The sequence below is a fragment of the Apium graveolens genome, chromosome 4 (assembly GCF_009905375.1).
Source record: "Apium graveolens cultivar Ventura chromosome 4, ASM990537v1, whole genome shotgun sequence".
In the NCBI taxonomy this organism is placed as follows: domain Eukaryota; kingdom Viridiplantae; phylum Streptophyta; class Magnoliopsida; order Apiales; family Apiaceae; genus Apium; species Apium graveolens.
In genome coordinates this window covers 267,158,375-267,174,334 of record NC_133650.1, presented here as the reverse complement: position 1 = coordinate 267,174,334, position 15,960 = coordinate 267,158,375, and the positions used below count along the sequence as shown (strand labels likewise).

The window sequence follows — 15,960 nt, the reverse complement described above, 5'->3', positions numbered from 1 at the left end:
TAAGCATTTTAGGAATGCTTCTTTCCCTTAATTTTAGTTGACCAAAATGAAAAAAGAAAAAAAAAAGATTATATAGATACACATTTTTATAATAGACATACGGGTAAATAAGATTACGTATTTATATACTGTGATATTTTTGTAAAATTCTTTAAAAAAATGAACGGAGATTCTCATTCTAAAAATACGTATTAGATAACGCATTATAGAATGCAAATCTTTTATATTCTAAATAAGCTCCTATTAATATTTTAGGTCATTCTCTCTGTAAATAATGATTTTAGATTGTTATTACTTAAATATCGATATTTTAGACATTTTTAATTTCTCAGTCAACCCTCTACTAGCACTATAATTATAAACATAAAATATAAGATTAATTGTAAAAGACTAAAAAATACCTTATGACTTTTGAGTTTTAGCCCCGTCAACCTCGTGACGAAATAAGCCTTTAAGTAGACTTTTAACAGTGCAGCGATAAAAAATACAAGTGGACAACACAACACTCAAACAGCTATACAATAGTAACATTTTGGGAGTAGTATCAAAAATTAATTTCAAATAATATAATATTAATAATTTGACAATTTATTTATTTTTATTGATAAAATTTATGTAGATTAACGTAATTTATTCTTAATAATTGTTTTGTACTCAATAACAAAACAACACTCGACATTGGAATTTCATTTTGAGTAATTATTGGTCCTCCAACATTATTTAAAATATATATAAAAAACTAATACTATTCATTATAAGTTATTAATAATTTAATAAACAATGCATATACCAATTTACATTCTATTTGACTTACTTATGCATATTTTTTATGTTATTGCTATGATCATAAAAATTGATAATCGAAACAAATTGTTAAAAAACTAATTAATAATTAATTCATAAAATATGGATTAATCGAAATAAAGATTTGATAAAATTTAAAAATTATGAGGGAAAATGTGCAAAAATATCAAAAGGCGCTGAAGGGCGCTTAAAATATTAACTAAATACGTACATGAGAGATGTGTATTCAAATTTTCATATTTTAATAAAGAATATGTAGGAGAAGCATGTATATAAATTTTTATTTTTTTGAACTCGCATTTCAACAATGCGCATCTTGTTAGATAAAAAAATTGAATACGCATGTACCATATACGTATTTTTAGTTAAATTTTAAAAAAATAAATACGCATCCGGAAAATGCGTAAATCATGAATATTTTGGACATTTTATCTTGTATTTTGGACAGTTAAAATTCAAAAATAATGTATTTTGAGTTTTTTCACAAAAAGTCGGAAAAAATTAAATTAGCCAAAAAAAAATTAAGATTTAGTTGGGAAATCGTTAAAAGTCATGAAATTTTGAGAATAATGAATTTTGCACTGAGATAATTTTTTTTAACAAAAGTAATATACAATCTTTATTTAGACAACATCTTATTGTATATCAAAAATGTCAAATATGTAAGTGAAGTACAATAATTTTATGTATAAACTGTCATGACACCTATTTATCATTATAAAAAAATGATAAGTTTTTGCTATCAATTCAAGTTAATATATACGAGTAGCTGACTTTGAGATTTTTTTATTGCAGTTCAACACATTAGACCAACTAACTAAATTTGCAAAATTGACCATTTCTTCGAAAGAATGTTGAAATGAATAATATACCAAGAACAGAATGTTTATACGACTTTAATTCCACATTAATGTACATGTAGTGTAGTACCATAAATTAATTGAGGTCAACTAAAAAAAGAAACAAAATTTAACAAAGCAAAATGTAATACACATACACATGTGATGTGTATATAATTATGAATATTATCTGCCTTTCTCTCTCATCACTTGTCATTCTCTCTCCTAAACTTTATGAAACTTTTTCAAAACTTTGCTTCCTTTTTCACAAGCAAAGCCTAAAACACTAAAAATAAAACTAGGGTTTCATTTCACTCAACTCAACTAAAGCTCTTAACTTTGGATAGATTTGGGGTAATTATCAAAAACCCATTTGTTATTTCACTTGTTTTCATCAAGTTTAGTAATTTCTTGGAACAATTTTTATTTTTGTTTGTGGGTTTGTGTGTATATGTGTGTTTATATATTAGCTTGATTGTTTGTATTATTGTGTGTTTAGTTGAGTGGGGAATAAGATCAAACATGTGAAAGACATGAAAGGACTGAGACAGATGGAATAAGAAAGATTAATTTGTCATTATTTGAGTCAAAAAGCATATGACTATATTTATTTATGTGTTTTGCTTTATTAGAAACGTATGTGTGAAGCAATATTTATTGTTTTCATGAGTTTAAGGTGTTTTCTTGATCAAGATTTCATCTTTTTCAGTGAATGTAGATGGGGGGTTTGTTTATTTATGTTTCTTGATTGGTGAATTTTTTGTTGGGATTTTTGGCAGAGTTGGTTATATAGTTTTGTGATGATGAGACAATGGTGTTGGGGATGGAGAATTTTTCGGAATCTTGGTGATGGGTTTAGGTAGTAGGTTTGTTGGATCTTGTAGATTTAGGGGTTGACACTTGACATTGTGGGGTTGAAGTGATTTTTAAGAGTTCGGGATGATGGAGGATATCGGATTGTTTAATCAAGGGTGGAAATGGTTACAATCAAAGAAGCATTTTTACTCGGTTGCTCAAACTTCGGCTACTTGTTTTAGGGACAAAATGGGGACTTTCATAGAGCGGCATTGGCCGGTTGTTTGCTGTGTTTTTGCAAGACTAGCGACGGTTCTGCATTTCTTGTTGATTAATTGGAAGGATTGTATTGTTCGGGGATTTTGGTCGTTGGTTGGGCTAGGTTCAGCAGCTTTGCTTGTTATAATGTGGAGTTGCTTTATCAGTTTGACATCTATGTCTTGCCTTGTCTACGCACTTCTTAGTATGGTATGAATACTGATGGTGTTTTTTGTCTTTCATTATATCTAGTCATAGTTAATTGCTGGATGGATTAGTTACTTACTGTTACATTTTAGATGGAGTGGTGGACATTCTTTTTCTTGACTACTTTGTAGTTATATATTTCTACACAGTCGTACAGTGGTAATCACTATCAAACTTTGGACGATATTGGATGAACATTGTAAAAAAAATTACAGTGGAATGACGTTGATATCTTTAGTGCCAGTGTTAAAAGGGCTAGTTGATTGATTTTGAAGAAATATGAACTTTTGTTAATTAGTGCTTTATTGCTAAATGCCAAATACTTGATATATTAGGAATTAGTGAAGGTCAATATCTAGAGGTGCTAAAATTAAACTGCATTTGTTGATACCATGAATTTGTGGCTCCAACTCTCAAACAATATGGTTTATATGTTTGTAATATTATACTCCACTCTTACAGAAATCTGATTTTGTAGTTATGTTCTCCACTCTGTTCAACTAAATTTGCCAACTATGATTCTGAATATCTGAAGTGTTATTTCAGGGGGTTGCTGGGGTTGCCATCCAGTATTTGGGGTACACTCCTGGAATTTTTATTGTAGGGCTGTGTGCTATATTAGTTTTGTGGATGTATGCTAACTTTTGGATCATGGGTACACTATTTATAGTTGGAGGTATGCCACATTTACGTTTCCGAATTCTGAGCATATATTTGTTGTTGATCTCTGTAGTTTCTGACAAGCTTGGTTGTTTTTCCCAATAGATGATTGTGATTAGTGGTAAATACTAAGGGAAGAGAGAATCGAAAGGCCACAATATAGAAGTTCATCTAAATCTTTTTCCTTTTTTTGTTTTTGTTGCAGGTTATTTGTTTTCCTTAAACCATGCTCGCTTGGTTGTCTTAATTGCTACCGTCTATGCTCTCTATTCTGTAAAGACTCGAGTGGGATGGCCTGGTGTTGTTGCATCAATAAGTCTCTCCTTTCTATCAAATGACTTGTTAAATTATATCCTTCAACGGTGTGATAATTTGCGTGAAAGCACACACTTTGACGAGCACAAAGAATCAGTGCCATTCAGTGATAATGACTTTGTGGAAGATTGTGACTATTCTACACCTACTGACGAAGATGAAAAGGTTCACGCTTGTAAACCTTCTAGCGCTAAATCATCATCGAGCACCACTAAATCATCATCGAGCACAACAACTCCCACTCCACCTGTTGTCAAGAAGCAGGAGTCTTCCGCTAACCATATTGTGAAAGAAGTGGTGAATTCTCCTGAGGAGATGAAAAGAATATTGGGAAGTGTGGATCATTACGAAGCACTAGGATTATCACGAGTCAATAAAATTGATGTTATTCTGTTGAAGAAGGAGTATCGGAAAAAGGTACGCTTTACTTCGAATTTACGTTTCGGATGTGATGTACCATCATGTGTAACAGGGCCGCTTTATGTTTTGTCCGCATATGAAAGGATCTCATAAGTTGAGGTGGAGTAGGATGTTTTTAGATGTGAGAAACCTCTTTAGGTAAAACGAAGAAAGTCATGGTCCACTATGTAAGAAGACTGTGTTCTGAACTTTTGCATTATGTGGACTGACTACTGTTTCTTTCTCATTTTAAAACACTGATATATTTAACTGTTATCTCATTACTTTTAGGATGTAAAACCGGACTGAATATAGCGATGAAGAGTAATGAAAGGAATAGAGAGACTATTATATTGGAGACTGTACAAAATAGTATGTTAATAGAATGAATTTTTAATTATGCTAGGTGCTTAAGTCACATGCTAGACACTAATGTGTTACCTTGGACTATAATCTGCATAGATCTGCATGTTTGATATCAGAATGTTACCCATGTTCGGTATATGATCAAATGTCGAAGCACAAAGCCAAAAACTATCTTACAATGTTTCTTTATCTGACTTGTCCCATTGCAGTTTTAATTACAAATCATTAAAGATGTTACCTTAAGTAGTGGTAATCCCAACCGCTACTGTTCCAGTAAATATTATAAATTTATAACGTACTCTTATCTTAATCTAAAGTAGCCTAATTTATTATCGAATTCTAGTGAAATCAACTAACAAAAATATTGAGACCGACCTAGCTAGCTCTAAATTAAAGATAAGAACTATTTTCACTTATATAGTTATATACTCCCTCCGTCCCTTCCAATTGTTTACATTTCCGAGGAAGTGTCCGGCACGCATTTTAAGGTGCATAAAAAATATAGTTATGTAACTTATTTTTACAATTTTCTTTTTCTGAATAAAAGTTAAATATTTTAATTTTTATTCAGAAAAACAAAATTGTAAAAAAAAATTAAAGAACTATACGTAATATGCACCTTAAAATGCGTGTCGGACACTCTCTAAAAAATGTAAACAATTGAAAGGGACGGAGGGAGTATCTCTTATCATATACAGAGTTATATGTGAAGATATCTAACAATTAATTCCCTCCATTTCAGAATTTTTTAGTTGCTAACATATTTTTTAGGTGTTTTCCAATGTTAGTAATTTTTAGAAGAATGATACTTTCATAAAACATTTACCCCGACATCATTTTTCTTTCTATAGTCCCATGCTCATTCCAAGGTTAGACTATGTGTGTTATCACCATACTTATATACTAAGATCAGCAATTGCATGCTTGACAAGTGTGCAGCAATCTAGAACGATTACTGTATAGAATTAAGATTTATGCAGTGTGTATTCGTTAATATACTTATAGTGAGTGACATTTGTGTGATCAGGCCATGCTTGTGCATCCTGATAAAAACATGGGAAGCCCTCTAGCAAGCGAATCATTTAAGAAACTTCAATGTGCTTACGAGGTAAGTCTCTCTCTTTTTTTGTTGGATCCTGGTATACTTGTCTTTTAAGATGTAAGACAACCCTGATTCAAATTTCTAGCAAAGAAAAAAAGCTTGATTGTGACGCACATCCTTCGGCTAATATTTTTTTTCTGTTAATACGTCTAGGTTCTTTCTGATTCTACAAAGAAGCGAGATTATGATGAACAACTTAGAAAAGAAGAATATAAGAGTGTTGCACAGAAATCTCCTGATATTTCACATCAGGTAAAAATGTAATTTCATTTCCATTATTTCTGTAACTGAAGAGCTTACATTTAAACTTGCATATCATCTAGGCTGGGAACCATATAAATCAGTCAAGTGAATTCAACAGGCACTATTGTACTTGGCCATTGTTCCTGATCGGAAAAGTTTAACCATATATATGTCTGCTCTGTTCGACTCCCGTACACCCAAGTTCTAGAGTTGTTCGTGATGTAAAAAAAAATCATAATTTTTTCGTATCACTACGTCCTGTTTGTACTGTTGAGACTGAGATAGAATTAGAACCAGATATGTGTTTGTGATTTTTAAGATTATTTATTTTTTCAGTCAATATTGTCTTACATATACTGATGATAGGTAATTGTTCGTTTGGGTGTAGAAACCAATAGTCTCCATTATGATTGAGAGGGTAAAATGAAAGTTGAATGTCAGTACTTTTTTAAAGTACAGTAACAAAAACAACGAAGAAGCCAGGTGTTACTAACTACTAAGCATCAGAAAACCAGAAACATAGTAGTTCCTATTTTGTGATCTCACATCATGGTTACATGATATTCTTGATGACCTCAAGAGAAACAGGAAATGATGCAGTAAAATACAGAAATATATATTTAACAAATTTTAAGTGATTAGCTACCAGATTAGTAATTACTAGATTTTATCGGAAGATTGTTTAACCAAATATGATGAGCAGGGTCGCTCGGATTACTGCTCTGAAGAGTCTAGACGTATACAGTGCACAAAATGTGGCAATTCACACATCTGGGTTTGCACGAACAGGACCAAGACAATGGCAAGGTGGTGTCAGGTTTGGTTCTTTGGTCTCTGACTGTTCTTTTTTATACATTACTCCTACAGTTGATAGTGAAAATATGTCTGTTTTTGGATTTAGGATTGCTGTCAATATCATCAAGCTAAGGATGGAGATGGATGGGTTGAATACAGAGGTTCTCTGGTGTTCAATCGGCCTCAAAAGGTATACAGCTTCGACGTATTCTGCAACAATTTAAGTTGTCCTATTGCTTAGTTATTATTTTTTATCAGTATCTGCCAGAACAATGTAGATATAGTGTATAGTCCCGCGGGCTTCCTCTATGGGAAAAACAGAAATGAGTTCCATGTGGTCCAATTAACGATAATCCTGGTTTAGCACTTGAGCATCACATTCTTGCTTTGTTAAACTTTTGACTCATACTGTTCGGTCCTTTATTTCCTAGATAAATGTGTTTTTTTATAGCTGGGCAAAGTGCTTCGCTTGACAGCATAGTGGAGATATCAAGGTCTTTATAAATTTGCATAACTGACTGGTGCAATTTTTTTATTTATTTTAGGTGGAGATTCCACGTGCATTTGTTTGTGCTGAGAGCAAGATATTTGATGAGATATCAAGGTCTTTATAAATTTGCATAACTGACTGGTGCAATTTTTTTATTTATTTTAGGTGGAGATTCCACGTGCATTTGTTTGTGCTGAGAGCAAGATATTTGATGTATCAGAATGGGCTATCTGTCAGGTTAGTGATGTATGTAGATAAAGGGTGTAATTATACTCTATTCAAACTGGAGTTTTATCATCAAGAAATGTAAAGCAAAGATTGGAAAAAGGCAACAAAAATGAAAACAGTTAAGAGGGAGGGACCGAGGGATTGCCTATTGCTGTATTAAGTCCTCTTATCGTAATAAAGCGGAAACAGAAGTTCGAGATGATGTGCTAATTTTTTTTTCTGAAATTTGGGACAAATGGGAATATATAATTTGTTTCAGATTTCGTTTTAATGAATAAAGCTTAACCCAAATTTTGCTTTAAAAGAATTTGAATTGTAATTTATGTTTTCTAAGCTTTTGGTAATTGAAAATGAATATTGGCTGTCCTATCAAGATAAGCAAGTTCACTTGAAGGCAGTACTAGTCTGATAATCATGGAGAAAAGGTATTTAGTCATATAGAGCTCACCCTTGTATTCATGCTTACATGTTAGAAGAAACCTGTTTTTGTAAAAGGATTTCTGGATGAAAAATGTTACGTTTTGTGACTGCACCATTTATGTTCGCTCATATAAATAACCTACCTCTATCTGATTTTCGTTTAAATTGGTTGAGTTGGTTCGGAAACTTTACGTGGAATTTTCAATAAAATGACAGGGAAATGGATCCTTGGTTCTTACTTCTTAGTGTCTTGCCCAAAATAATACCCAAAATCTCCAATCTCTCTTCTCTGCGGTCTGCTGCTAATTTGCAGTATTTGTCCTTGACCATTACTGCTGATTTTTGATCCTCGATTGTTTTATGCTGAACAGTCGATAATCAAATGACAAGCCTCTCTATGCCAAGTGGAATTCCATAAGGAGTAACTTTAATTATATGAGTCGCTATCTGTTTCCAAAAACAATTTTGTCTACACATTAAGTGTAAAACAGCTATCTCACTTGGTAGTAGTAGTTAAACTGAAGTTCATTTTTCAGTCCTCTCAGTTGTATTTTTTTAAAAGCTAATATCTTATTAGTTAAATTTGTGATTGAGTTTGAATTGTTTAAATTTATATCATGAACAAAATTTCTTGTACAGGGAATGGCTTGTAGGCCAAATACCCATCGGCCAAGTTTTCACGTTAACATGGTTGGATTGGAGAAGTCAACTCAGAGATCTAACTCAAGCAGATATCCTTGGGATTTGGATGCTGAAATGATGGATGAAGAGGAAGATTTTGATGTTTGGCTTCAGCAAGCTCTAGCCTCTGGTCTATTTTGTGAGACATCGAAACAACGCAGAAAGAGCTGGAGTCCCTTCAAGTTACCCCAGAAAAAAGGAAAAAAGCCTTGGAAAAGATCACCCTGATTAATTCGATCAGCGGTGGTCATAAAAATTTAAATTTGCTTGGATTCGACATCCTAAAGCGGAGAGATTAAAGACACAAAAGTTGACTTAACCAAATGTCATTTATCAAAATTCATCAACCAGGTTGGCTAGAGAGCTGGATTGGGGACAGATTTGAGAGAGTTAAAAGAACAAGTTTTACCCGGATTTCCTGCGGATCAACAGCTTCTGTACATAGTTGTGTTTCATGCGAGTTGCGACAAAGCACTCCGTGTTGCTGGTACGAGTTTTGTCAATTTTTCCAAGGCAACTTAACCTTGTTGTACAAAACTGTGCTGTAACTAATTTATGTTAATAGATTGTATGAATTCACTATGTTGCTAGTATGCAGTTTCAGTAATAAAAAGATGAAAAAGGAAAAAAAAGATAGAATAGTATTCACATTTAATTGCTTGTTCCTGTTGCTTGTTATTAGTGCTTCGACGTTCAAGTGTTTTACTGTTGAATCTTACATAGTTAAATATACAATTTTCGCCCTTCTGGCGTGGTTCAAATAAATTATGAGCTGGGGAAAATGTAAGGGGAATGCTGAACTTAGCTGGTAAAAAAGCGAGATGCATAATGCAAGTTTGCGTATGATTGGAAACTTGCAGATCCCATCAGAGGACAAAACAGGTCTGGTGGTTTTTTAATACTAACCGCTGCTTGTTTAATTACCTCTCGCGGGCCTCTATGTTTTTGACTATTTGGTACCGTTTATTATATCCCTTTTTTATATACAATCCTTTTTATTTGCCATCGGAGAATTGGTCCCAGATCGAGATGGAGAAAATGAACAAAATATCTCATTACGAGGATCTAACTGCTCAAAATACCTTATGACGGGATCGTCCGGGCTAAAAGTTTACGAAATACACGTGGTGTATTTCATTTTTTAAATTTTATGAAAACTGCGTATTGCCTTGATGACTTGTTTTATGCATTTGGAGAAGTGGAATGAGAATCTACACTTATACGTGCAGGTGTAGATGTTGTATTCAAAATTTTCAAATATGTATTGCTCAACATTTTTAAAAAAAGATATACATCTTTAAAACACCTATCTAGTGGGCATTTAGAGCGTCGCTCCTAGGCATTTTGATTTTGTGGAAAGAAAAATAGGTATTTTGTTATTACATTCATCGGAAAATTAGTGCGGTAGAACTCCACTAATATAATAACATCTTCTCGTATTAAACATCTACTCTAAAAGAAGAATTTTATAGTTTAATATATAATTTTAATTTTATATTTAAAGTAATATAATCAAAAGATAATAATAAATAAGATCTTATTAGGCAAAGGTAGCACATGTCATGTATTTGAATATTAGGTTCCCCTTTCCACCTTCTTGCACACGGGGATATGTTGTAACGAATTTCGAGTGAGCAAAAATTGAAATCAGAACCAGTAACAAAAAAACAATATGATTGTTATGTGAATCGACAAATCTATTATACTTGTTTTATTGAAAGAAAATCTATTATCCGTGTTATTATTTAGTATACTGAAATAGTGAAATATGAATAATTGACGTGTGAAACAAAGATTTAAAATAAGTTAGCCGAGATCAATCACAAAGAAATTACGTGCATTTCATAATTTACATGCACATGGACATTATCCAATCTCACATGAACTTTTTTTCAAAACCAAGGAAAACTATTTGCAACATTTTATTACAAAAAAAAGAGTAGTACTTATTAAGATTCTAGCATAAAACGATATTAACCGCTAATTGATAGGCACGTGGCATTTATCTGTTCTCTCATCCTATTTACTCTCTCATCATAGTCAAAGCGGCTATATAAACTAAACCTCAGTATTTTGTGTCTCTAATCCTCCTCCAGTTTGTTACATACTAGTACTACATTTCATCTTTGGCCTTTTGGTATGTCTTTTACTCTTTTGCTTTTTATTTTTATATCTCTGCGTCTGCGTTTTCTGGTTAATGTTGTTTTTATGCATGTCCCCTAGCTTGTTTTTCAAGATTTGTCGTGTCTGTTATGCCTTTAGTATCTCGTTTCATGTTGTTCTGCGATGTATGATTGTTTAAGCACTTCCTGTAGATTTTAACTGATTCCTCCCGCTAGTCCGAGCTTGAGATCATGTTAAGGAACCAGTCGTTCTAAAATCTCAATTTGTTAGTGAAAATGCATTTTCAGGATCTTATATTAGTAATTTAACACTAAATTGTTCTATGTTTTTGAAGCATTTATATATAAATAATATATTGTGTAGCATATATGTAAGTTAGGGATCCGAAAGCTGATTTTGGCTAAGGTCCCGGATTCCGTCTTTATACAATTGTCCAAGCAATTGTTGATGAGTTCTATAAAATTATTGACAAATTCTTGTTGATTTTGTACATTTATGTATATTTGTATTATTTTTTTATGTGTTCCTATCTTTATATGTACATGCTTCATTTCGGAACTATTTTTTAATGTTTCCATTATATCATTGTTCAGTCTGGTCTTATTTTGTGTCTGGTTAGTAGCAAGGGATTAGTGTAAGCAGGGTCTAAGTGGCAAGATGTTCAATAAATTACTGAAGTGTAGATATTGCAAAGTACTCAGAATGTTATATAAATTTTGATCAAAAGTTAAATTATATGTGTGAATTTTAATATAAATGTATATAATTTGATAAATAGAATAGTTAGAATTACAAGTTTAGTAGAAATGTTCCATCCTCAAAGCCATTTACACCTGGAGTGTTGTTCTTATATAAGAATGAATGATCATTAATCTTAAATTGGTACAGATGAAGTATTTTGAATTAATGATAGTTCATGTATCTAAGTAACTTAATTTATTTGTTTTGTCTTTCCTTTTAACAGATAAAAGGAAAGTGAATATGTTTGGAGGTGCTCAAAGTTGTTGTATATTGTTTGTAACTTTCTTGTTGGCCTCATGTTTCCAAAGTTTAGAAGCTCGCGAAAATGTAGTGAAAACTAAAGTCTTTCTATCACCTAAGATTGTTCTACGTCCTGGATCAGTGGCAAACAAATTTTTCTACGATATTGATTTTCCGAGAGGTCATGTTGCAATCAAGGATTTTAGTGCTGAAGTAGTTGATGAAGCAGGGACCTCTGTTCCTCTTCATGAGACCTATCTACACCACTGGGTTGCTGTTAGGTACTACGTACGTAAAGGAATTGATGTCTCCAAGCACAGCCAGAATTCCGGTTTCCACCAGGCAAATTTTATAGTCGCAAGAAATGCTGGAATTTGCAGTTATACTCTAACACAATATTTTGGCCTCGGGTCTGAAACACGAAAAACAGCCACTCATATCCCGGATCCTTATGGAATTGAAATTGGCGACCCAGCAGAAATTCCTGATGGCTTTGAGGAGAAATGGTTGCTTAATGTTCATGCTATTGATACTCGGGGTGCAGTGGAGAGATTAGGATGTACCGAGTGCAGGTGCGATCTATACAATGTAACTGTAGATGAATATGACCGACCTTTGAAACCAGGTTATAAAGGAGGATTATATTGTTGCTATGATAAGACACACTGCCAGCTTAAAAAAGGATTTGAGAGTGTTAGGAGAAGCATCTTCATGAAATACACTGTGAAATGGGTTGATTGGGAAAACTCCATTATACCTCTTAAGATTTATATATTCGACGTCACTGATACTTGGAAAAAGTCTGATGAATCGAAGATGGCACTTAGCACTAACCATGATTGCCATGTGAGTCAACTTTTACATACCTAATAAATATACTTGCGGTACTTTATTTATCTAGTTCATCAAGTGTAGGCCCTAAGAGTTACTACCGTGTTGTCTTGTTACAGGTCGAGTTCACCGTTGAGGCTTGTGCCACAGATATGAATAACAAGGCATGTGTTGATTCTAGACGGACAAGCCTAGTTATGCCAAGAGGCGGTGATGTCATTTATGGTGTCGCGCACCAGCATACTGGGGGTATTTACCTTACTTTATTTTCTATCTTTTCTTTTTAATAAACAATTCTGCTAGTATTGTTTTTATAGAATGCCTTGCTCCAATTGCTTGCATTCCTCGCCGAACCAGACATGACCGTCTAAGCAAGAACTTAATTTCAGCATATACGAGGGAGTGGCTACTTGTTCTATATTAATGGATTTAGTGTTGTGCAAATTATTGCAAGTGCAGTATGCATTTGTCCCAGATGTAGGATTGAGATGTGTGCCTTTATAATTAATTTGTTAGCATGATGTCCTCTTTCTTAAATTATGCAGGATGGACGAGTAATATGTTCATCAACACCAAAATATGGTGAAGGAATGGAAGCTGGTAATGAAGCTGGCTACATCGTGGGAATGTCCACCTGTTATCCCAAGCCAGGCTCAGTTAGAATTGCAGATGGGGAAACTCTATATTTGGATTCCAATTACAGCAGTGCCCAAAGACACACCGGAGCCATGGGGATCTTCTACATTTTGGTTGCAGAGCCATTACCAAATACAAAGTCTTTCTTGCAGGCTGCATTTGAGGTGAATTTATGTCAGAATTTATTTTCATTTATGGTAAAAAAAAAAATTTTTTAGGTAGTTAGATTTGGCTAAGGTTTGACTTTAAAGTTTTGGATGGGAAATTTGAAAAAAATGTGAAGTGAAAATAATTAGTAATAACATGTGTAAAACCAACATCTTTCGGAACCAGCAACGCCAAAAAAAAAATACTGTACTGAGTTGCTACATGTTACTGGATGTTCAGGTCAAACAAGTTTTTTAATATTGAACATTAATAAGACTATATATAGGATAGTAAGACTACAAGAGTTGCAAACTGTTACTAAAGCAAAGAACTAGCCAACAATAAGTGATGGTTAAATGTTTGCAAAGCCAAAGAGGAGCTATTAGTTGTAAAGCCTTGGATCAGATAAATAAAATGGGTGTTTGGTTTCTGCAGATTGGAGGGGGAACAGAAAAGAGCAGCTTTGTTTGGGTAGGGGTTCTGTTTGGTGCGGGAATAGCTATGGCTGTTTTCGTTGGTTACAGAAAACTCAGAAGCCCAAGAGAAGATGGATATGCACCAATAGTCATATGATCTTGTTTACCTATACCATGTAAGGCAATGTAATGTAATGCAGATGCAATTAGCAAGTAAGAATTGTTAATAACTTAATGCAATGTGGGTGTCGTGGATCCAGAGACCTGGATTTAGTTACGCGGACATGAAACTTGCTTCTTTATGTCTTTGTAAAGTGCAATAATGTGTTGATGTTATATACTTGTATTTCTGGATTTGGTGACTGTTATGTATGTTCTCTCCTATTTTCTGGAGGATATTTGATGAGATGATCATATATGCGTGGTTATTTGTATTGTTGTTTACGTTGCATCATGATTCATATTCTAGGTTCATAAAGCGTGCTGGGAAATCAATTATCGGCTGTTAATTCTATAAGAAACTCACCAATCTGGAGACAAAGCATCTCTGTTTACTCTTCATGTTTGCAGCCATTTAGTGGTGATAAGCTAGGCAAAGCTGAACCATGAAAACTGAGCAGAGAAAAGTACAATCCATTTTATTTCATCATCAACAACTCAATAATACATCACAATAATCTTAAGACATTACAACAATAGTAAATCATGATATTAAAATTAAATAGAGAGCTCCGTTTTGGAGATGAGAATGCCATCACTATCTGCATACAACCACTCTCCAGGGCGAATCATTGTTCCTGCAATATGCACCAAAACATTCTTCTCCCCAATTCCCCTCTTGTTCGATTTCAAGGGATGCGATGCCAATGCTCTGACCCCAATATCACAGCCCTTGATCTCATCCACGTCTCTGATACATCCATTAACAACAATACCAGCCCATCCCATATTCTGAGCTAACTGTCCCAAATTGCCTCCCACTAAGGCACATCTCATGCTGCCTCCACCGTCTATAACCAGAACTCTGCCTTCGCCTCTAGTCTCTAAAAGCTCCCGGACCAGCACATTATCCTCAAACACCTTGAGAGTCACAACAGGTCCAGAGAATGCTCGACACTGGCCATAGCTCTGAAAGACTGGCTGCAGAATACGCAGATCACCGCTGCTTAACAGTGCTGCATTCGTATCGCAAACTTCAGCTGTTGCTAATGATGCCATGTTCTCCTGCAAGAACAATATACTAAACCGAATTAATAACCAAACTTAGATGCTCTTATTCATGGATCCTAGCCTCGGGGAAACCAGAATACCAAAATAGCCGGGACTAAAATTAATTATCACTAATTTTTGATGCTAGCCTTAAAAAAATTCCTACCGAATGTTAATTAAAAGTCGGGGGCTTCGAAAAAATTCTCAACTACAATTTTCGGTTTAGTCAGAACTTGAGTCTAGATTAATTTATGTACAACTAACAAAAACATTGAGAAGCGGTGATTTGCCACTTACAATTACATAAATTACTAGAGATTCGCATCAAAATTGCACAACTAAAAGTAACAACATCAAAGATATATAATTCACGAACACGAGATAAAGTATACTAACATGTTGATAGAATGAAGTCCTCCATTACATAATGAAGTAATTAAAAAAATGATAAACTTAATTAAGTAGACAAGTTCACTTGTAGAATTGTAGAAATGAATAGGATTCTAACCTTTGATAAAGGGGAGATGCGGGTGATTATGACTAGAATGTGGGTGTGCCTGTAGGTATTCTATACAAGAAATGGATAGGAGAGGAGGTATACGCAGATGAGTATAGCAAACACGGAAGGTTGACATCCGTTGTCAATCACTGGAATTATGCTATCCTTCTAATCACGCCGTAGTGCGTGTTGAATAGTGGGCCCCATCGACCCAAATTAAACAGAACAATACGGGCTGTGTATCTTAAAAAATGAAAGATATGGCTTAGTGTACAAAAGTGTTACTCCCTCTATCCCTCCCATTTGTTTACACTTTCCTTTTTTGGATGTCCCATCCAATTGTTTACATTTCAAAACTTTCCAAAAATAGTAAGGTTTTTATAATTTTTAAAATAACTACATCCACTACTTTTTTCCACTATACCCACTTTATACATATAATATTAATCGGTCCCACTACTTTACTCACTTTTTTAACTTTCCTCCACTATTTTATCATTTTTCTTAAACTCCGC

At 33.8% G+C, this 15,960-nt stretch overlaps 4 protein-coding genes across 5 annotated transcripts; 3 read left to right on the top strand and 1 right to left on the bottom strand.

Annotated features, from left to right (window-relative positions):
• Positions 1 to 1,839: 1,839 nt before the first annotated feature.
• Positions 1,840 to 9,257, top strand: LOC141720946 (uncharacterized). 2 transcript variants are annotated; one of them, XM_074523652.1, is made up of 10 exons: positions 1,840 to 1,997; positions 2,423 to 2,906; positions 3,450 to 3,579; positions 3,769 to 4,295; positions 5,671 to 5,751; positions 5,899 to 5,997; positions 6,692 to 6,805; positions 6,890 to 6,973; positions 7,439 to 7,510; positions 8,561 to 9,257. In XM_074523652.1, the coding sequence occupies exons 2-10, from the start codon at positions 2,583 to 2,585 to the stop codon at positions 8,828 to 8,830; spliced, it is 1,701 nt and encodes a 566-aa protein (XP_074379753.1). In that variant the 5' UTR covers positions 1,840 to 1,997; positions 2,423 to 2,582; the 3' UTR covers positions 8,831 to 9,257. The 2 variants fall into 2 exon arrangements, with proteins under 2 accessions (XP_074379753.1, XP_074379754.1); XM_074523653.1 differs by having other exon boundaries at positions 2,353 to 2,906.
• Positions 9,258 to 10,583: 1,326 nt separating this feature from the next.
• On the top strand, positions 10,584 to 14,171 carry LOC141720945 (uncharacterized). The gene is made up of 4 exons (XM_074523650.1): positions 10,584 to 10,739; positions 11,691 to 12,553; positions 12,658 to 13,338; positions 13,757 to 14,171. Exons 2-3 carry the CDS (start codon positions 11,708 to 11,710, stop codon positions 12,823 to 12,825), a joined length of 1,014 nt encoding a protein of 337 aa, XP_074379751.1. The 5' UTR covers positions 10,584 to 10,739; positions 11,691 to 11,707; the 3' UTR covers positions 12,826 to 13,338; positions 13,757 to 14,171.
• Positions 12,962 to 13,894, top strand: LOC141719604 (uncharacterized). Its single transcript, XM_074521984.1, has 3 exons — positions 12,962 to 13,015; positions 13,084 to 13,338; positions 13,757 to 13,894. Exons 1-3 carry the CDS (start codon positions 12,962 to 12,964, stop codon positions 13,892 to 13,894), a joined length of 447 nt encoding a protein of 148 aa, XP_074378085.1.
• A 179-nt stretch (positions 14,172 to 14,350) lies between the features above and the next one.
• Positions 14,351 to 15,592, bottom strand: LOC141720944 (putative 4-hydroxy-4-methyl-2-oxoglutarate aldolase 3). Its single transcript, XM_074523649.1, has 2 exons — positions 15,455 to 15,592; positions 14,351 to 14,961 (listed from the first exon to the last, which is right to left on the bottom strand). The coding sequence occupies exon 2, from the start codon at positions 14,953 to 14,955 to the stop codon at positions 14,455 to 14,457; it is 501 nt and encodes a 166-aa protein (XP_074379750.1). The 5' UTR covers positions 14,956 to 14,961; positions 15,455 to 15,592; the 3' UTR covers positions 14,351 to 14,454.
• Between the last annotated feature and the right edge of the window lie 368 nt (positions 15,593 to 15,960).

Coding starts and splice junctions, on each gene's coding strand:
- LOC141720946 (XM_074523652.1), top strand. CDS start 2,583: ATGATGGAGGATATCGGATTGTTTAATCAAGGGTGGAAATGGTTACAA. Junction 2,907..3,449: donor TCTACGCACTTCTTAGTATG/GTATGAATACTG, acceptor GTGTTATTTCAG/GGGGTTGCTGGGGTTGCCAT. Junction 4,296..5,670: donor AGAAGGAGTATCGGAAAAAG/GTACGCTTTACT, acceptor TTGTGTGATCAG/GCCATGCTTGTGCATCCTGA.
- LOC141720945 (XM_074523650.1), top strand. CDS start 11,708: ATGTTTGGAGGTGCTCAAAGTTGTTGTATATTGTTTGTAACTTTCTTG. Junction 12,554..12,657: donor GCACTAACCATGATTGCCAT/GTGAGTCAACTT, acceptor GTCTTGTTACAG/GTCGAGTTCACCGTTGAGGC.
- LOC141719604 (XM_074521984.1), top strand. CDS start 12,962: ATGGATTTAGTGTTGTGCAAATTATTGCAAGTGCAGTATGCATTTGTC. Junction 13,016..13,083: donor AGTATGCATTTGTCCCAGAT/GTAGGATTGAGA, acceptor TAAATTATGCAG/GATGGACGAGTAATATGTTC. Junction 13,339..13,756: donor TCTTGCAGGCTGCATTTGAG/GTGAATTTATGT, acceptor TGGTTTCTGCAG/ATTGGAGGGGGAACAGAAAA.
- LOC141720944 (XM_074523649.1), bottom strand. CDS start 14,955: ATGGCATCATTAGCAACAGCTGAAGTTTGCGATACGAATGCAGCACTG.